This window comes from Corythoichthys intestinalis, chromosome 6 (genome assembly GCF_030265065.1).
Source record: "Corythoichthys intestinalis isolate RoL2023-P3 chromosome 6, ASM3026506v1, whole genome shotgun sequence".
Taxonomy (NCBI): domain Eukaryota; kingdom Metazoa; phylum Chordata; class Actinopteri; order Syngnathiformes; family Syngnathidae; genus Corythoichthys; species Corythoichthys intestinalis.
The window spans coordinates 2,476,666-2,499,128 of record NC_080400.1 but is presented as its reverse complement, the minus strand read 5'-3'; the positions used below and the strand labels follow the sequence as shown (position 1 = coordinate 2,499,128).

The 22,463-nt window shown below is 37.8% G+C and overlaps 1 protein-coding gene across 3 annotated transcripts in view; it reads right to left on the bottom strand.

The window, feature by feature from the left end:
• The window catches only part of timm50 (translocase of inner mitochondrial membrane 50 homolog (S. cerevisiae)), a 47,145-nt gene that overhangs the window by 5,784 nt on the left and 18,898 nt on the right, over nt 1-22,463 (bottom strand). For 2 of the 3 annotated variants that reach the window (XM_057838674.1, XM_057838675.1), the window contains 6 exons: nt 17,056-17,114; nt 12,814-12,933; nt 7,766-7,870; nt 7,601-7,699; nt 3,379-3,535; nt 537-643 (listed from right to left, as the gene is read on the bottom strand). In XM_057838674.1, coding sequence (XP_057694657.1) covers nt 537-643; nt 3,379-3,535; nt 7,601-7,699; nt 7,766-7,870; nt 12,814-12,933; nt 17,056-17,114 — 647 coding nt within the window. Of the gene's footprint in view, nt 1-536; nt 644-3,378; nt 3,536-7,600; nt 7,700-7,765; nt 7,871-12,813; nt 12,934-17,055; nt 17,115-17,259; nt 17,282-22,463 lie in introns of those variants that run through there. The other variant, XM_057838676.1, reaches the window with a different exon arrangement.

Sequence of the window (22,463 nt, the reverse complement as noted above, 5' to 3'; positions counted from 1 at the left end):
ATGCTCCTAAACCAACAGGAAGTTACCCAAGAAATACTCCCAAAAAATAGAAAGTGACGCAAAATCAACAGAAAGTGACCCAAAACCAATTGAAAGTGACCCTGAACCAACAGGGAGTCAACTTGAAATGCCCTAAAACCAACAAGAAGTGAAATCAACAGGAGTTGAATCAAAACGTACTGGAAGTCATCCAGAATTGCCCCAAAATATAGGAAGCGCAATCCCCTAAATTGCCCCAAAACCAACAGAAAGTGATGCTGAAATGGCCCCAAATCAACAGGAAATTACCGTACCTGAAATTGGATCTAAATCAGCAAAAAAATAAAGACAAAATATTTTTAAAGTAGATTTGTTTTTTTAAAGGGGGAAAACAGCCTTTCAGTGCCATCGACGGTGTTAGTCGTCCAATCCATTTTGACCGTTCAAATGGTTTGGATGCCGTCGATGGCAGCCGGCGAGTTATTACCTATTTGACCAAAAATAAACGGAGAACTGGACTAACAAAACTTCAGGTGTAGGTAAGGTGGCGCACGCACCTGCGCCAACTGAGCCTGCCTCCGCTTGAAGGCGTCGATGGGGTCGTCTTCGGTGGCGTAGTTCTCCAACACCGAGCGCACGTCCTCCACGCCGCTCAGCGCGATGGCTGCACAAAAACAAACCAAAGTTGAGCATTCAATTGCGTTTGTATTCTGATGACCAACCCCGTCCTTCCGTCCGTCCCAATTTTGCGTTAAAACCGACCGTGTTTTATCGCTCGCGCTACGCCTGCTGACAAATGCAGATTTGTATTCACATGGACCTTACATCATCAACAACTTCTAGGTAACATAACGTCAAAGTAAGTAATATAAAGAAGTCCAAACTATTCCACATAGGGCCGCAGTGGGTGCAGGATTTCATTCCAACAAAACAAGACCACACCTTTTCACCAATCTGGTGTTTTATATGTGTAATCAGTTGATTGCAGTCGGGTGCCGCTTGTTTGAGTAGAAACCACATTGGTTAAAAGGTCTGTGCTTGATCGGTATAAACAAAAACCAGGATCCACAGTGGCCCTCGAGGACCGGTTTGGAGACCCCGACTGTAAATGGTTGTGAACCTATCGCGCAATGACAAACAAAAAAACCCGTCCGGTCCGAACGTAGCGTAAGAGCGAGGACGTCGGTCCTAATAGTACATTTATAACAACAAATAACTAATTAGCATAGTGTTAGCATAGAATCGTATTAGTAAAGCATAGTATTAGTAAAGCATAGGATAGCAACATATAGTATTACAAAAGTAAAAATAGCATTCCTAAAGCATAGTACTAGCATAGTATAGTATTAGTAAAGCTTCCTTTTAGAATACAGTAGCATAGCATCGTATCATATTAGTAAAGCCTAGAATTCGTAAAGCATAGTATTAGTATACTATAGCATAGCATCGTATAGTATTTGTAAAGCATAAAATTAGAAAAGCATCGTATTAGTAAAGCATGGTGTTAGTACAGTATAGTATTACAAAAGCATATTATTAGTAAAAATAGTATTTGTAAAGCATAGTACTAATATAGTATAGCATCATATAGTACTAGTGAAGCTAAGTATTAGTATAGCACAGCATAGCATTGTATCGTATTAGTATAGCATAGCATAGCATGGCGTATCATATTAGTAAAGCCTAGTATTTGTGAAGCATCGTAGTTGTATAGTATAGCATAGCATCGTATAGTATTAGTAAAGCATCGTATTTGTGAAGCATTGTATAGCATCGTACAGTATTAGTAAAGGATAATATTTGTAAAGCATAATATTACAAAAACATGGTATTAGTAAAAATGGTATCGGTAAAGCATAGTATAGTATAGTATAGTACTAGTAAAGCAGTATTAGTATGGCATAGCATCATATCGTAGCAGTCATCGTATAGTATTAGTAAAGCATAGTATCGTGTAGTATTAGTAAAGTATAGTATTAGTAAAGCACAGTATCGTGTAGTATTAGTAAAGCATAGAATTTGTGAAGCATAGTATAGCATCGTACAGTATTAGTAAAGCATAGTATTACAAAAACATGGGATTAGTAAAAATGGTATCGGTAAAGCATAGTACTAGTATAGTATAGTATAGTATAGTATAGTATAGCATGGCATCATATAGTACTAGTAAAGCTTTGTATTAGTATAGCATAGCATCGAATCGTATTGGTATAGCGTAGTGTATCATATTAGTAAAGCCTAGTATTTGTAAAGCATCGTAGTTGTATAGTATAGCATAGCATCGTATAGTATTAGTAAAGCATCGTATTTGTGAAGCATTGTATAGCATCGTACAGTATTAGTAAAGGATAATATTTGTAAAGCATAGTATTACAAAAACATGGTATTAGTAAAAATGGTATCGGTAAAGCATAGTATAGTATAGTATAGTATAGTACTAGTAAAGCTTAGTATTAGTATGGCATAGCATCATATCGTAGCAGTCATCGTATAGTATTCATAAAGCATAGTATCGTGTAGTATTAGTAAAGTATAGTATTAGTAAAGCACAGTATCGTGTAGTATTAGTAAAGCATAGAATTTGTGGAGCATAGTATAGCATCGTACAGTATTAGTAAAGCATAGTATTACAAAAACATGGGATTAGTAAAAATGGTATCGGTAAAGCATAGTATAGTATAGTATAGTATAGTATAGTATAGTATAGTATAGTATAGCATAGTATAGTATAGTATAGCATGGCATCATATAGTACTAGTAAAGCTTTGTATTAGTATAGCATAGCATCGAATCGTATTGGTATAGCATAGCGTATCATATTAGTAAAGCCTAGTATTCGTAAAGCATATTAGTAGTAGTAGTATAGTATAGCATAGCATCGTATAATATAAGTAAAGCATAGTATAGCATAGTATTCGTAAAGCACAGTAGTAGCATAGCATAGTACAGTATTAGTAAAGCATAGTGTAGCATAGTATCGTGTAGTATTAATAAAACATAGTATTCGTTAAGCATAGTATTAGTATAGCATTGTACAGTATTAGTAAGCATAGTATTTGTATAGCAAAGCAGAGCATCGTATTGTATTAGTAAAGCATAGTATGCTTTATTAGTATGGGATACCATTGCATAGTATAGTATAGTATCGGTGGTATTAGTAAAGCATAGTATTAGCATAGTATAGCATCGTATTATATAGCATACCATCGTATAGTATTAGTAAAGCATAGTATCCATAAAGCAGAGTATTAGTATAGTATAGCAGAGCATAGAATTGAATAGTATTAGTAAAGCACAGTATGAGTATTTCATAGCATAGCGTAGCTGAGCATAGCATCTTACAGTATTAGCAAAGCTTAGTATTGTATCGTCCCTGACGGCCGGCGTCGACGCTCTTACTCTTGAGGAAGTGGGCCAGGTCGTAGAGCGTGCGGTCGTCCGAGTTGCCGTCCCACTTCTTGAGCGCCATCCCGTTGAAGGGCTGCAGGCGGAAAGCTTCGCGCTTGCAGTCCACCACGATCACTTTGCTCCCGTCGCGGTTCAGACACGACACGTCCTGGACAAAGAAAAAAAACCATGAACAAACGCATGCGTGAATTTAGTGGTCGAAAACACACAAAAATGAACAAAAGCAAGCAATTAGAGAAGAATTTAAAGGCACAGCCATTAACTAATAAGAGAATACTTAAAAGTTTTTCAGTACTTTTTGATTCGAGGTGGATTAAATAACGAAAATATGTTTTTTTTGTTGTTTTTTTAAATTTCATTTTAAACAATTTTATAAAGCCAAAAATAGGTTTAAAACAAGGAATATTTTCGGATTTTTTCATCTTTTTGTGTTTTAATTTTTTTTAATTTGAAATGAGAGAAAATAAATTGGACAAAAATAGTAAAGTAAACAAAACAAAACAAAAATTCTCCTTGGTGATTTTCTTACATTTTTTTAAATGAAGAAAATTAGAGAATATATTAAATAATAAATTTAAAAAATATAAAGACTTCTGTTTTTTTTTTTTTAAAGAAGAAAATTAGAGAATATATAAAATAATAAATAAAATAAATATATACAGACTTACTTTTATCATTTAAAGAACAAAATTAGAAGAGGATATATTAAATAATAAAATCTATAAAGACTTTTGATTTTTTTTATTTAAAGAAGAATATTAGAGACTATCTTAAATAATAAATACATGAATACTAATACTTTTGATTTCTTTTTTATTTAAAGAAGAAAATTACAGGTGAATATATTAAATAATAAAAAAAATCTTTTACTTTTGATTTTTTTATTTAAAGAAGAAAATTAGAGAATATATTAAACAAGGAATAAATATATAAAGACTTACTTTTTTATTTAAATAAGAAAATTAGAGGAGTATATATTATAGAATAAATATATAAAGACTTACTTTTTATTTAAATAAATACAATTTTATGAAGTCAAAAACAGGCTAAAAAAGAATATTTTTCTCCTTTTTTGTGTTATTTCAAAAAAACTGAAATGAAAATTAATGAATAAATAATAAATGTTTGACAGTACTTCCTTGGGTTTTTCTTAGTTGAAATAAATCTTTTAAATCAAGAAAATTAAATCATAGTATACTATATTTAAAAAATGTAAATACAATATTTAAAAGAAAAGTTTTTAAAACTATTTTTTTCAAAATAAATAAAATAAAAATACACAAAAACTGGGGGGAGGGGGACCATATTTTCACTTTTTCGCCCCTTCATTTTCACCAATTTTTGATTGGAAAAAAAATAACCAAAATATAAAAAGAATACTTTTCAAAACTTACTTTTCTGTTCATCTATTGTTTAAATATAAATCAGCAAAAATACATTGGGAAAAAAAAAAATCAAATTTATTGTGTTTTTCTTCCTTTTCTGTATCTGTTTAAATTAAAAATAAAAAGAAACATTTAAATGGTGGCACAGTTAAAATATTGGAAGGATAAAATAATAAAAACATAAGATTATAAATAAGCTCCAACAATCGCTGCCAACCTTCCTGTTCCAAAAAGATTGGAGCTCCGTCGCCGTCCGCTTCCTGCTATTGTCGGACTAGCGGCGCGATGTGATTTTAGCGCTTCCGCTTAAAGCGCGGCGCTCAGCGATTGTCAAAAGGATGAACGACACTGTAAATCATTTTAATAACGGCTTATCTGGACTCTGCTCGGCAGAAAACAATGGAAAAAAACATGCAAGCATAAATGAGCTGATTAAAAGTCATGTAACATGAGCCAAAGGTGTTAATCTTCTACTTCGGTGTCGGATGATGTCATGTCAAAACCATGTCGATTAATGAGGACGATGATTTCATTCGAAAATAAATATGAAATAAAAAGACTTAAGCGTTGTTGATGTGGTTCCAATGTCATTGTTACCAACTCTTTACTGGCAAGACGGCATTTGTCCCTTACCAGCAGTTTTCATTCAGTAAAATGTTTTTTTTTTGCCTCCAGTGAAGTCCCAAAAATATGGACTGGATCCATCTGTGGATGCAACTAGTGCTGCAACCACTAATCGATTAACTCAAGTAATTCGATTAGAAAAAAAGACCCGGATTAAATTTTGCCGCTTCGAGTATTCGTTTAATTAAAGTGGAGTTGTAATTGTTTGTTTTAAAGTGTATGCATTTAGTTTTATTGATTTGGGTGGATATACTGCCCTCTTGTGGCAACAGTGAATATGACAACTCATTTCGCATGGCTGAATCCAGCTGCTCCCTGTTAAGACCAACATAAGATAAGATTTTGTTTGAGCTAATGTTTTTTAATGCATTCGTAATTTAGTTTACAGGTATATTTAGCCGTTTAGTTTTTTTTGTGGGAATATGTGTTTGAACCATTTAAGAGCATTTATATTTAGCTTTTTTGTGGGAATGTGTTTGAACCATTTGTTAAGAGCATTGTTTAAAAAGAAAAAAAAAAAGCATTTTATAGCATTTATGCTAATGGACTTTTGCTATGTAAGTTACCCAATTGTTCTTTTGTTTTACTTAGATCCTCATTTATATACTGTTTAGGGCTGCAGCTATCGATTATTTTATTAGTCGTTTAGTCTATGAACTAGTTAGTTCGAATAATCGAGTAATCGGATAAGGAACGTAAAAAATTAAAATACCTGAGCTGAGCCTCAAACGGTATAAAAAATAAATGAGGATCTAAGTACAACAAAAAAAAAAACAATTGGCTAACTTACATAGCAAAAGTCCGTTAGCTTAAATGCTATAAAATGCTAATTTTTTTAATTTATTTTTTTTTTACAATTTTTAAAAAAATGGTTCAAACAGATATTCCCACAAAAAATGACTACCCTAATTTTCGCACTATAAGGCGCACCTGACTCTAAGCCGCCACCCACAAAAATTGGCATGAAAACGGCATTTGTTCATAGATAAGCCACACCGGACTATAAGCCGCAGCTGTCCTCACTGTATTATGGGATATTAACACCAAAAGACATTAACCGGTAATACTTCATTTGACAGCAAAATCAAATGACTTTCGTAAGACCAAATGAACCCCCATGAAGCTTTGAACCACTTGGTTGCAAAGCTTCATTTGGTCATCACCGCTCCCTTGGGCGAGACAGTCAACCTTTGCTACCGCCTGCGGTCAACACTGTTGTTGTCCAACATGCCTCCTAGCATGCATTGCAGCGCAACAGACGGAAATAACTATCAAAATTCATGTTCTGTGCTAATTATTTCTTCAGTTACTGTTCTAGTTGTTTCATTATTGCTAGTTATGGTATTTGGTAACACCATATATATATATTGACAGTGGCGCCATAAGACTGTCATTAGACAATGATAATTATGATATGACACTGTCATGAGCATTTATGAATGCTTATAACATGTCATTTAGTGTTATCTGGCAAATTATCTCACTTTTGGATGTAAAAATTCAAGCTGGACATAAATGGAGTTAGTGACATCATTTGCCAGATGACACTTAATGACATAAGCATTCAGTAATGCCCATGAGAGTGTCATGTCATAATTATGATGGTCTTATGACAGTCTTATAACACCGTTGTCAAATAAAGTGTTCCATTTTAACCGAAATAAATCAACAAATAAGCCGCACTGGACTATAAACCGCAGGATTCAAAATGAAGGAAAAAAGTAGCGGCTTATAGTCCGACAATTACGGTAAATTTACCTATAAACTAAATTAGGAATGCATTAAAAAAAAAAAAAAAAAAAAACATCAAACATAGCTCAAACAAAAACCTAACTTATGTCGGTCTAAACAGAGAGTGGGTGGATTCAGCCATGTGAAATTAGTTAAGTCATATTCAGTGTCGCCATTAGAGGGCAGTGTATCCACTCAAATCAATAAAACCTAAATGCAAACCCTTTCAAAACAAACCATTACAATGCCACTTTAATCAAACGAATACTTGAAGCAGCATTTAATTCGAATCTTTTTTTCTAATCAAATTACTCAAGGCGATAGATTCATCGTTGCAGCACTGATACCGTTTGAGGCCCAGCTCTGGATTTTTTTACGTTCCTTATCCGAATACCCGATTTTACGAACTAACTAATTCATTGATTAATCGACTACTAAAATAATCGATAGCTGCAGCCCTAGATGCGACGCACCTTGACATGATGTCCCTCCATGTATCGCGTGGCGTCTCTGAAGAGGCGATAGAGGACAAAACCTTGCGGGTCGATGCCGTCGATCAACGGGTATGCCGTCTGGACGCGTGAAAAGACATCCGTCAGCGGCGGTGGCTTAACAGTTAGTGTCATGCGGCGTCTCACCATGCCGGTCTCGGCAGTGAAGATGATGATCTCGTAGAGTGGCGCCAGCTGCTGGAAGAGATAGTCGATGCCCGGCCTTTTTTTGAAGCGCCAGCCGGTTGCCAGCTGCAAAAAAAGAAATATCAAATATATATATATTTGGATACATACAGTACATACAGGGAGTAAAACTGCAGCCACTGAATTGTTCATTTCCACCAAAAACACATGTGTAATGACTAGGGGTGTGACAAAATATCAAAATGGTGATATATCGTGATACTTTGTATCCCAAAAGGTTATCGATATGCTCCTGCCAAGAATCGAGATATCGTTAGGCCTGAACGATATTGAAAAAAAACTATTGTTGCGATTTTTTGGGGGTTTGCGATATTTAAAAAAAATTTGTTATACATATATTTTTAAAGAAATTTTCACTAGATGTCTTGAATAGCCATTTGGGAAGACTTTGGATGACTCACCATCACCACAGTGTACAGTGATCCCTCCTTTTTCGCGGTTAATGGGGACCAGAACCCGATTCGATAAATGAAAAACCGCGAAGTAGCGCATTCCCCCCCACCATTTTTTTTTTTTGTGTGTGTGTGTTTTTTGTGCTCAATGTATTTATTCAGATTTAGCATTGGAAAGAGATACATATGAGATGTTTTTTTTCTCATTTTTCCCCGAAAGTGATTTAAAAAATGTATATAAATAAATGGTTTTTAAGCACTTCAAATGTCATAATTATGATCAGTTTTAAACATAACTGTCCAACCAGATCATTTTTGAACAAGTACTGTAGTAGATAAATGCTTGGCTTTATTAAATGCCTCTGTTTATCTACCTTGGCTGTGATGGTTGGAGTGACATGTAGAAATTTCAAACTCCTCATGATCACTTCCTGTGGCGCCTCCAGAATTTTTTCATAGGCGTGGCCAGATGGGCCCACTTAAAATCTTGGGGTGGACAAAACTAAAAGCCATAATTTCAGGTTTTCATTATATTATTGCAGTAAAAAGGTCAGGGGGAAACTATCAGAAAGACTTAAGGACACGGCTACTGATATACTTTGGTGTATTGTGTAATATTTGATGTTACTAATGATTTCATGTGCATAGTCCATAACTGTCCAGTCAACATTTTGAGTTCCACAACAATTCCGTTTTATTGCGTTATATATACTGTATATTAGGCATAAGGTGTACATTTACCTAGGGCTGTCAAACGATTACAATTTTAATCGAGTTAATCACGGCTTAAAAATTAATCGTAATTAATCGCAACTCAAACCATCTCTATAATATGCCATATTTTTCTGTAAATTATTGTTGGAATGGAAAGATGAGACAAGACGGATATATACATTCAACATATTGTACATAAGTACTATATTTGTTTATTATAACAATAAATCTACAAGATGGCATTAACAATATTAACATTCTTTCTGTGAAAGGGATCCACGGATAGAAAGACTTATCATTCTTAAAGGATAAATGTGAGTTTGTATATTGTGACTAAACATTGCCATCTAGTGTATTTGTTGAGCTTTCCGTAAATGATACTGTAGCGACTTAACTGTTCTGCCCAAATGCATGATGGGAGGTGGTGCAACCATGACTGTGTGTGGTGGCTACAAATGCTACATCTTCTCTGCGTTGGGTACTAGAGGTGTGCAAAATTTCCGATTCTTAGATTATTCGCGATTCGGCCGTGGAAGATTCGAGAACGATTCACAAACATCCAAATTCCGATTATTGAAATATGCCAAGTAAAGCGGAAGTACAACACACTCAGCGCGCCGCGCGGGCTTCGGGACGGAACGGAGCGGGAGTAGCTAAACATTATGCTTCTCATTAACCGGCCCCTCGGGTAATGCCAACGCTCAACTCACGGCTCTAGCTCAACTCATGCCACGAGATAAAAAAACACAACAACATACCTGCCTGCTGCCGAAAAGCTGCTACAAGTACAGCTAAGCTACATAATGTTACGGTAGATATCATTTATATAGGACTAGATGGATTGTAGACTCGGTAGCGGTAGCAGTACATCTGCAAAAAGCTAGATGCGGACGTTAGTAAACGGCCGCCATCTTAAAGCAGTAAACTTCCCTGCAATGCTGTTGTAGCGAACCTTCCAAGCAAACCTAATTAACTTTTTATCTAAAATACTCCAAAATCGGTAAAATATTGACTTGAATCTATCTTTAAAATAGTTTTAAAACTTTCACATGTCAAAAGTAGACAAAAGGGAAATTATGGAATAACGGGAGCAATTTTAACAACTTTAACGGTTGATTCACAACATTAAATTAATTGAATGTAGTTTAAATCTGCTGATACAGAATGGGGACTGGAGTTTTTTTTATTTAATGTTATTTTTGTATATTTGTTTACTGCTATATGTTAACATGATACTGAAATAGTAGTTTGGTTTCGCCTGAGAGTATTTTTGAACAATTTTGGAACTAATGTACAAAACTTTATTTAAAAAAAAAAAAAAAAAGGAGGGGGGTGCATCAGTAATCGTAGTCGGAGCCTCTGAATCGTAATCGTAATCGAATCGTTAGGTGCCCAAAGATTCCCAGCTCTATTGGGTACACTACAGGGTGTTAATAAAAAAGATCAACTCCTGTCATTCTTCCCCACATCGCTTCCCACAATATTTATAGTTGCTGTGGGAGAGATGACAAAGCTTTTGCCAATTAAAAGCACGGCCCCAATGAATGCTTATATCTCCTGCACTCTGCCTCTTATCTTTGTATATAAGTAAAACGGAGCCATTGTAGCCTGTTTACGGCAATGCGTGAATGAGTCGTAACGCGAATGCGTTAGTTGCGATGAATATTTTCACGTGATTAATTTTAAAAAATTAATTACCGCCGGTTAGAGCGTTAAATTTGACAGCCCAACATTTAACAAAACAAAATAAATGCATTCATTCGGGATGAAATGCATAACTGATGCTACAACAATCTAACTATATACTGGCAAGCGGGGTGGCCAGTAGGGTGGCCAACCAATTTATAGGGGTGGCCGCGGCCACCCCTGGCCACCCCCTGGTGGCGCCATTGGTCACTTCTGGCATTTATGTCTCCAACGTCTCCACACACACACATTCATTCCAGCGCAGCTTCTTTGCAGAAACTGCTTAACAAGTTAAACGATGATTGACAGATTGCTGCCCGGCTTCTTTGGCCAGATCAAAGCCATCGTTAACTTTAATAAGCAAGTGCCGCAGTGACAGAGGAACAAAGGGCTGGGAGAGGGAGGGTGTGAGGCTGTGCGCATAGCAGAAAGCAAGGCGTATGTGGATTAAAAAAAATTTAAAGTATCGCACGTGTTTGCAATGGGACTATCGCACACGGTCATATCGCGATGGCGATGTTTAAACGATATATCGTTCAGGCTTAGATATCGTTTTGAAAAAGTGTCAATGTCTTTAAATTTTTTTTTTTTTTTTTTTTTAAGTGAACCAACAAGTTGCTACCAAAATCGTCCACCATAATAGTGTCTCAGTTAACTCTAAGGCTGCATTGACGGTGCTCGACTTCCAACCCATTTAAACTGGGAATGTTCGTTCTTTCGAAACCAGAGCATTTTCACAGTCATTCTGTCCGATTTTCAGGGAATTTACAGGTCACTTGTTCATTTTAGGGCATTTACAGGTCATTACCTGTTGAGTTTGAGTCACTGCCTATTCATTTGGGCGATTCCCTGGTCACTTCCTGTTCTGTAACTCAAAATAAATAGGAAGTGACCCATAAAATACCCCAACATCAACAGCAAGTAACTGAAAATATACAGGTAAATGACCTTAAATGGCCCAAAATGACCTCATTGTCTGGCATTGGCTGCCACTACCGGCCATAGACGTTCAATCCGTTTGAAGTGGGAGTGATGGCAGCGAATGAACGAATACCCTCCCAGTTCAAATGGATTGGACGTCTACTAGTGATAAACTCATTCCAATTCACAGCAGAAGCTTGTTTTTTCTCTTTATTAGTTGTTTGTAGAATACCCTAGAATGATCTGACCAGTGTATCGATAATCGTTGTATCACCATATCGTTAGATCATCGTTATCGTTGGCTTTGTATCGCAAATTGTATTGTATCGTGAGGTACCAAGAGGCTCCCACTCCTAGTAATGACCGATGCAGATGGATTTTGAATCGATACGAGAATTGCGTGACATAATATGGCTATATATATCTCAGTTTTTTAACACTCCTAATTATACTATATACGGTATTATACTTTATAAGACTAAAATTGAAAGACTACAAACCTTTATAAAAGTTGAAACAAATAAAAAATTGAAATTAACGTTAGAAATCGATACAAATTGTATTGAATCAATATTGAAATAATCACCAAAATACATAAATTAAGTATATGAAAACCTATGTAAATCGTGAACTAGGACATGAATGAAACAAATGTATGTTGAAATTAAAATTCAAATACATGTTAAAATAGATAAAAATGAATCAATATTGAAATAACCCGTATAAAGAAAAATCAAGCACATGAATGTCAATCATATCATACGTAAATGTTAAAACAAAATATCAAATATCGAAATAATCACCAAATAAATAAAAATTGAATTATATGAAAAAACACATAAATGTTGAAATAAAATTAAATTGAACAACAAAATACATGGGCCATTTGGACATAAACAGAGTGGACACTAACAGAGGGGACATTTTGTGCTAACGTTAGCCCTCTCGTCCTAGCTTTGCTAACATTATAGCGAACATGACTTTGGATACTTTATGAAAAATGTATCATTTTACAAAAAAACTGATTTGATATTTAGCTTTAACAAAGTGGACACGTACTTCATAAAACTGCAAAAACAGTTGTTTAATCTTAAAACATAAGACAATATATAATATAAAAACAAGTTAAAATGAATGGATTAAATTTGTAATACATATTGATATGGATACAAATATAAAATAAGCCGTGATAAATGCTGTAATTATTGAAAGAAATCTATCCCTTTTCTACTGCAGGCAGTAACTAACGGATGGGAGTGCGGAGGTTGGACGTACCGACCACTCGGGGTGGAGCAGAACGTCGGTGAGCTCCAGGACCAGCGTGTACGGTGGTTGGTAGTAAGGCTCCTTCAATGGATCTGGCAGAAGTTTGGGACTGGTGGGCTCGATGATCATCTGAAAGACGATGGCACCGTATTCTTTTTCATTTCTTAAACATATATATATACAGTGCCTTGCAAAAGTATTCGGCCCCCTTGAATCTTGCAACCTTCCGCCACATTTCAGGCTTCAAACATAAAGATATGAAATTTAATTTTTTTGTCAAGAATCAACAACAAGTGGGACACAATCGTGAAGTGGAACAACATTTATTGGATAATTTCAACTTTTTTAACAAATAAAAAACTGAAAAGTGGGGCGTGCAATATTATTGGGCCCCTTTACTTTCAGTGCAGCAAACTCACTCCAGAAGGTCAGTGAGGATCTCTGAATGATCCAATGTTGTTCTAAATCACCGATGATGATAAATAGAATCCACCTGTGTGTAATCAAGTCTCCGTATAAATGCACCTGCTCTGTTATAGTCTAAGGGTTCTGTTTAAAGTGCAGAGAGCATTATGAAAACCAAGGAACACACCAGGCAGGTCCGAGATACTGTTGTGGAGAAGTTTAAAGCCGGATTTGGATACAAAAAGATTTCCCGAGCTTTAAACATCTCAAGGAGCACTGTGCAAGCCATCATATTGAAATGGAAGGAGCATCAGACCACTGCAAATCTACCAAGACCCGGCCGTCCTTCCAAACTTCAACAATCAGTCGTACACTGCACAAATCTGGCCTTTATGGAAGAGTGGCAAGAAGAAAGCCATTTCTCAAAGATATCCATAAAAAGTCTCGTTTAAAGTTTGCCACAAGCCACCTGGGAGACACACCAAACATGTGGAAGAAGGTGCTCTGGTCAGATGAAACCAAAATTGAACTTTTTGGCCACAATGCAAAACGATATGTTTGGCGTAAAAGCAACACAGCTCATCACCCTGAACACACCATCCCCACTGTCAAACATGGTGGTGGCAGCATCATGGTTTGGGCCTGATTTTCTTCAGCAGGGACAGGGAAGATGGTTAAAATTGACGGGAAGATGGATGCAGCCAAATACAGGAACATTCTGGAAGAAAACCTGTTGGTATCTGCACAAGACCTGAGACTGGGATGGAAATTTATCTTCCAACAGGACAATGATCCAAAACATAAAGCCAAATTTACAATGGAATGGTTCAAAAATAAACGTATCCAGGTGTTAGAATGGCCAAGTCAAAGTCCAGACCTGAATCCAATCGAGAATCTGTGGAAAGAGCTGAAGACTGCTGTTCACAAACACTCTCCATCCAACCTCACTGAGCTCGAGCTGCTTTGCAAGGAAGAATGGGCAAGAATGTCAGTCTCTCGATGTGCAAAACCGATAGAAACATACCCCAAGCGACTTGCAGCTGTAATTGGAGCAAAAGGTGGCGCTACAAAGAAGTAACGCAAGGGGGCCGAATAATATTGCACGCCCCACTTTTCAGTTTTTTTATTTGTTAAAAAAGTTTAAATTATCCAATAAATTTTGTTCCACTTCACGATTGTGTCCCACTTGTTGTTGATTCTTGACAAAAAATTAAAATTTTATATCTTTATGTTTGAAGCCTGAAATGTGGCGAAAGGTTGCAAGGTTCAAGGGGGCCGAATACTTTTGCAAGGCACTGTATGTATATATATAGATATATAGATATATATATACACTAGTCCTTCTCAAACAAATTAGCATATTGTGATAAAGTTCATTATTTTCTGTAATGTACTGATAAACATTAGACTATCATATATTTTAGATTCATTACACACAACTGAAGTAGTTCAAGCCTTTTATTTTGGTTTTGAAAAAGGTTGTGGCTGCACAGCTCGGTAGCGCCTCCTTTTTTTTGTAGGACCCGTCTTCAATAGTGGTTTTCCCCCTAGCCGTGTGAATGTATTTTTAATACGAAAAAAGAGGCGAGTTTCGAACATGCTAGAATTTCATGAGATGATGAGAGGACGACGATCTGCTACCACCCTGACCTACATGCCGTCCGAGTTGCGCCAAACTGCGAGGGCCCGTTCAGTCCGACTTGCAGGCCTAATTGTAATTGTATCAGCAATATTTATGTAAGGTTTAGCATAGTATTACAATGTATAGGAAGTCCACAGGTTACGAACGAGTTCCGTTCCTACGCTAGCGACGTAAACCGAATTTCTGCGTAAAGCGGAATGAACCCTTTAAGTACTCCGAAATACCCCCTAAATCTCAAAATAACTATTTATTGTACTTTCCTCGCCAAGACGTTGGAGCTGAATCGTAACGAGCTAAACTAATCCCTCCTTTCTTTCTCTCTCTCTCTCTCTCTCTCTCTCTCTCTCTCTCTCTCTCTCTCTCACTCGGTTAAACAACTTCAAAATAAAAGTCTACTTTATTATTTATTTTCCCTTCAGGCATGACAAATCCGAACCAAACCTAACTTAACCAAATACACATTTTTTCAAAGGGCAGAACAGTCATATTAATTAGGGTTGTTCCGATCATGTTTTTTTTCTCCCGATCCGATTGCTTTTTTTTGCTCCCGATTCAATTCCAATCATTCCCGCTAATTTTTCCCGATCATATACATTTTGGCAATGCATTAAGAAAAAAATGAATAAAACTCGGACGAATATATACATTCAACATACAGTACATAATTACTATATTTATTATGACGATAAATCCTCAAGATGGCATTTACATTATTAATTCTTTCTGTGAGAGGGATCCAAGGAAAGACTTGTGACTTTGTATATTGTGACTAAATATTGCCATTTAGTGTATTTGTGGAGCTTTCAGTTAATGATACTGAAGGCCATGCCCAAATGTATGATGGGAAGTGGAACCATGACTGTGCGTCGTGCTACCAATTGATATATCTTCTCTGAGTTGGGAAATAACATAAGGTGTTAAGAAAAAGATCAGTTGCTACCTTGCTTCCCCACAATGCTTCCCATGATATTTCTAATCGTAGGGAGAGGGATTGTAAGGGCCCAAGTACACCGCATGCGTGATCGTTGCGTTTGCGGTCCGACTCCGGTAAAAAATAGCGCCGGAGCCAATCCGTTCCCATTATATCCTATTGTTCAACGTATACCGGCCACGTCAGTGCTCCGGCTTGACTGCGAACCACCTCCGGCGTGCCGCATGCCTGCCGCATGGTATAGGCTATTTTCTATTTTTGCCGGACACGCATCCGGCAAAATGGGCGGAGCTGGGCCTGGACGTAACAACCCAGGTGCCTAATCACGGTTTAAACACCAGCGAACATGGATGATGAGCGCTTCATCGTGGAGGTGGAAACCCACAAAATCATTTATGATGCAGCAATCCTTTCTATAAGGACAATATAAAAAAGGAAGCTGCAAGGTGTCCTATTATGTGTGTTTTTCTGTCCTGATCTCATCATGATGCAGTCATGTCTGTCTCTTAATTCCAGATTAACTAAAATATCAATATGCAAAGAAAATATGTGCTCTCTCTCTCTGCTTCTCTGATGAGTATAGACTCCGTGTGTTTTTCGTTGTTTTAAATGGCACATTATCGCGCGCGATCACGCGAGAGCTCACGGGGGGGACGAGGTTGGCGGACCGCAGCCGTGCAGCAGCCGGTATGATTTGCCTGTTTTTGACGGACTGCGTGGCACGCAGGCAACACTGAACCGGACCGCAAACGCAACGATCACGCATGCGGTGTACTTGGGCCTTAAGGCTTTAGCCAATTAAAAAAAGGCTCCAAAGGCTGCCAAAATTCACTCTACTCATTTTACGCTGCCTTTTATCTCTCTATATAGGTAAAACGGCGCCATTACAGATTGAGCGCGACATTGCGTGAATGGGTCATGCAGCGCATGCATTAATTGCGTTAAATATTTTAACGTGATACATTTTTTAAAAAATTAATTACCGCCGTTATTGGGATTAATTTGATAACCCTACCTTAAGCCTAAACTAAAGACTCTGGATAAGTGTAACATATTATGTCTGTAACGTTAAATACAATTAGAAAACGATTTAATTAAAAAATATAGTATATATATTCAAAAAAAGGCATGGCCGATATTTTTTTGCCGATTCCGATACTTTGAAAATGACGTGATCGGACCTGATCGACATCTCTAATATTAATAAAATAAAAAATAAGATACTGTGAGGTACAATAAGGTATTGTTTACGTGAAAAAAAAAAAAAACTCACCTGTCTGTAGTCTTGGAAGTACTTGACGGTTCTCTTCAACTGTTGGACCACTGGCGGATCTGAACGAGACACACACAAAATCGACTGTGAAAAATAGTTTCCCCCTTCTGTATTTTCTATTTTCATTTATTATTATGATTTATTTGACAACCACACTGTCAAAGGCACTGAAAAATGAATATTCGCAGCCAGTACTGTGCGTACCTGAGAATCAACAGGATGTAACAAATGAACAGGAAGTGACCCGAAAATCCCCTGTAATCAACAGCAAATGACCAAAAATGTACAGTAGGTGACCAGTACTGACCAAAAATGTACAGGACGTCAAATGGAAATTTAGTTGAATCAACAGAAAATGACCCAAAAAATGTACAGTAGGTGACCCGGAATGTCCTAAAATGTACTGGAAGTGACCTAAAAGTACCCTAAAATCAACAGGAAGTGACCGGAAAATTCCCAAGAATCAACAGCAAATTACCAAAAATATATGGATTGGACCGTCAATTCACTTGTTATGACTCAATATTACAGTCAATACATTGACTTTGATGGGAATGTTGACCCTACCAACATGGCTGCTCTGAGGCCATTTTGGTAGGGATCCTCTATTTTTAAGACAAGTAATTCTTAAAAGATAAATGTTAGTATGAGTTATAATTTGATATTAAAACTAAAGATGCACCGATACCGATACTAGTATCGGCAGGGGGCGCCGATCCGGCCCAAAATGGTGGTATCGGTATCGGCGAGTACCAACAAAGACGGCGCCGATACCATTTACCGGTCCATTATTATAACATTTGACCGCAGCCTTTTTTTTCCTCCTGGCGCTCACTACAGTCTGTCTCTGTGTTGTGTGATGACACGTGAACACCAAGCAGCTATCGCTATTGGCCTGCTCCAGACCAATGAGAACGGGCCAATAGCCACTCCTGACCAATAACAAGGTCGCATGGCGGCGCCGACATGGCGGCGGTCAGGAAATATTTCAAAATAGAAATCCCGTCAATTAAAATCAATGGCTGCATGCAAGATTTGCGGCCTGAAAGTTTCGAGATGTGGAGTTAAATCGGCCAGTTTCAATACCTCGAACCTGATAAAACATTTGAAGACGAAACGTGAACGAACACAACGAGTTTGAGCCTGCAAGAGCAGGACTGCTATCCAGAGGATGGGCGCTGGACCGGCGCAACAATCTCTGGTCAGTTCACTACGTCAACTTTGTCTTTTACTTAAAGAAATGCTGCAGTAATTTGGGAACTGTTTCCAAAGTAGGGTTGCCACCTTTCAGAAATAGAAATAAGGGACTCCCCCCCCCTCCCGAAAAAAGGAGGCTAATAGAGAGACGGGATGCTGTGGTCAATTATTATTACTTATAACTGTTAGCTTCCGCAAATGTGGAAACAAGGTTGGACCTCGAAGCGGACAACAAGCGGGGGATACGTACAAGGGTTGCGAACAAAAAATAACACGCGATCGCGGGACAGTAGAAATAACTAAAGGAGTCCGTGACAGCAGGTCGACGAAGCCCAATACTACAAACTCGAAGGTTAACTAAGACGATAGGCAGCGAGCCAAACAGCCAAAATAAAAACACTCAAATACCTGCACAGGGTAGAGGTTACAAACGAATGCAGCACACTAACAGAAAAAAACCAATGCAGGGGCGTAACAAGCAAATGTAGCGAGACTATAGTGCGAGATGTCAAATGGCGATCAGCAAAGCAAATATCTCGCCAGCCTTCTCTGAGCTCACCCGTGCTTAAATGCTGCGTTGATGAGCCTGCATTGGATTCAGGTGCGACGTCAGGAACGCCCCCACTAACAGCCCAGCAACAAAACACAATCTAACCAGCAGCAGAATGTGACAATAATTTCATGAAAGTTGCACTGTTTGGCCTTTGAGAGGTTTGAGAGAGGCCGTCGATTCCACAAAATAGACTGATCTGAAAAGCCGCTGTGGGACCGACGAATCGAATCAGAAAATGGACAGATCCGAAACCAATATTGCAGACGCGGCGGGACTGTCGGATCCAGAAAATAGACGGATCCCTTACTTGACTGAGGATCCCGGAAAAATGTTTGGGCGCCAGTCGTAACGTATGGTGGGTAGGGTACGTGCATACAGGGACCAAAAAGGGGGAGAAGCTTCCACTTATGCACATTTATTCACTTAAAATAATAATTGCACCTTGACCACTCACTTCACTCCCCTTGTTTCCATTTGACTGAAAATTCCATCCAAAAGCAGCACATCATGGCATTTTACTTGGCAAGTTTATGCAGCAAAAAGCAATTGTTGAACACGCTACACATTTGGAAAGATCCCAATGACGTCATCACTGCGAGCTCACAAACCATGGTGCCAACTAACGGTCAAAATATGTAGTAAATATTATGAAATATTGCCATTGATTTTACATTTTATGTGTTTCTAACAACATTTTAGTGCAAGAGAACAATTGTGGTTTATTAGAGCCTACATGTATTTAAGTTAGAGGATCACTTTAAAGAGTTGGTAGACATACAGTGCCTTGCAAAAGTATTCGGCCCTCTTGAATCTTGCAACCTTTTGCCACATTTCAGGCTTCAAACATAAAGATATGAAATTTTATTTTTTTGTCAAGAACCAACAACAAGTGGGACACAATCGTGAAGTGGAACAACATTTATTGGATAATTTCAACTTTTTTAACAAATAAAAAAATTAAAAGTGGGGCGTGCAATATTATTCGGCCCCTTTACTTTCAGTGCAGCAAACTCACTCCAGAAGTTCAGTGAGGATCTCTGAATGATCCAATGTTGTCCTAAATGACCGATGATGATAAATAGAATCCACCTGTGTGTAATCAAGTCTCCGTATAAATGCACCTGCTTTGTGATAGTCTCAGGGTTCTGTTTAAAGTGCAGAGAGCATTCTGAAAACCAAGGAACACACCAGGCAGGTCCGAGATACTGTTGTGGAGAAGTTTAAAGCCGGATTTGGATACAAAAAGATTTCCCAAGCTTTAAACATCTCAAGGAGCACTGTGCAAGCCATCATATTGAAATGGAAGGAGCATCAGACCACTGCAAATCTACCAAGACCCGGCCGTCCTTCCAAACTTTCTTCTCAAACAAGGAGAAAACTGATCAGAGATGCAGCCAAGAGGCCCATGATCACTCTGGATGAACTGCAGAGATCTACAGCTGAGGTGGGAAAGTCTGTCCATAGGACAACAATCAGTCGTACACTGCACAAATCTGGTGGCAAGAAGAAAGCCATTTCTCAAAGATATCCATAAAAAGTCTGGTTTAAAGTTTGCCACAAGCCACCTGGGAGACACACCAAACATGTGGAAGTAGGTGCTCTGGTCAGATGAAACCCAAATTGAACTTTTTGGCCACAATGCAAAACGATATGTTTGGCGTATTGGCAACACAGCTCATCACCCTGAACACACCATCCCCACTGTCAAACATGGTGGTGGCAGCATCATGGTTTGGGCCTGCTTTTCTTCAGCAGGGACAGGGAAGATGGTTAAAATTGATGGCAAGATGGATGCAGCCAAATACAGGAACATTCTGGAAGAAAAGCTGTTGGTATCTGCACAAGACCTGAGACTGGGACGGAGATTTATCTTCCAACAGGACAATGATCCAAAACATAAAGCCAAATCTACAATGGAATGGTTCAAAAATAAACGTATCCAGGTGTTAGAATGGCCAAGTCAAAGTCCAGACCTGAATCCAATGGAGAATCTGTGGAAAGAGCTGAAGACTGCTGTTGACAAACACTCTCCATCCAACCTCACTGAGCTCGAGCTGTTTTGCAAGGAAGAATGGGCAAGAATGTCACTCTCTCGATGTGCAAAACTGATACCCCAAGCGACTTGCAGCTGTAATTGGAGCAAAAGGTGGCGCTACAAAGTATTAACGCAAGGGGGCCGAATAATATTGCACGCCCCACTTTTCAGTTTTTTATTTGTTAAAAAAGTTGAAATTATCCAATAAATGTTGTTCCACTTCACGATTGTGTTCCACTTGTTGTTGATTCTTGACAAAAAAATAAAATTTTATATCTTTATGTTTGAAGCCTGAAATGTGGCGAAAGGTTGCAAGGTTCAAGGGGGCCGAATACTTTTGCAAGGCACTGTAGATTTCCTTTTTGCCTAAAAAAAAAACAAACATGAAACTATTTGTTTTTAAATCAGCCGCAATAACAAATTCCAATCAAGCCATAAAATGGATTTATTAACATGGAGGGAGACATTCATCAGACAATTATCGCTACTGTATGTTTTGAACAGAAACGACAGATCTCCCTTCCTGGAGGTGACCGACCCTTGCGCGTCGAAGATCGGGCTCCGGCGCCCTCGTGTACAAATAACAAAACCGGTGCGTGCGAGGAGGAGCGTAGGCAGAAAGCACGTCTTCTCTCCTTTTTTTGGCCTCATGTTTTTCCACAGAACAAGGAATAAAAAGCTCGTTAAAAAGCCGAGAAATAAACAAGCGGGAAGGGAAAGCTTCCAAGTCATCAAATAAAAAGAAATAAAGGAGGGGAAAAGGGGAGGAAAAAAAAGACTAGTCTTTGCCAAATCTGACTTATACTTCTGGGCTTTGGAATTCCAATCAACGGCAAAAAAATTGTTTGGATCATGTTAACAATGAGCCACAGTATAGTGCGTTTACAATTCTTTTATGAAATCGAGTTATTAAAAGAGAAAAATTTCATTGATATGACATTTATTTTTATTTTATGAATTATTATTATTTTTAAATAAATAAATTATTAATGAATTATGCTTTTATAAATAAAATTTATAACATTTTAAAAAATGGGGCTATTTTTCTTAAAAATAAACATATTTAAATAAAACCTTATCAATGGCTCTGAATGACTTAATAGCAAGCTTACATGTTTCAAAATTTTTCATTTATTCTTATGATTTTATGAGATTGACTCCTTTTAACTCATTTGCTCCCAAAAATGTATAAATACATTCTATTTTTAAATGTTTCAGTGTCCCAAATACGTATTTATACGTCTTTTACGTTTTTTTTTTTTTTTCACATTAGGCATCTCTAGGTTCTGATTCAACTGAGCTCCAAAGCAAAATGCTGAAAATCCATTTTAAAGCAGTAAAACTGGCCAATGGAGGGCAGTAGCGCATTTGGTAAGACCGATTCAACGGAACAAATGGCCGGGGCGCCGGCGGAAGATGACTGAATGGACGTCCAGGATGGCAGGCGCTGGACGGCCGAGCAGAACAACCGGGACCACCAGTGCAGCGGACGATGCCGTTGAGTCCGTGCTGTACGCCGAGCAGAACCCGCGTCGCCGGCCAAACCAGTTCCCCCCCAGGTGAACTCCGCCACGAGGCAGTGGTCAACAAAAAAGAAAGACTCAAAAAAATCCATCTTGATGA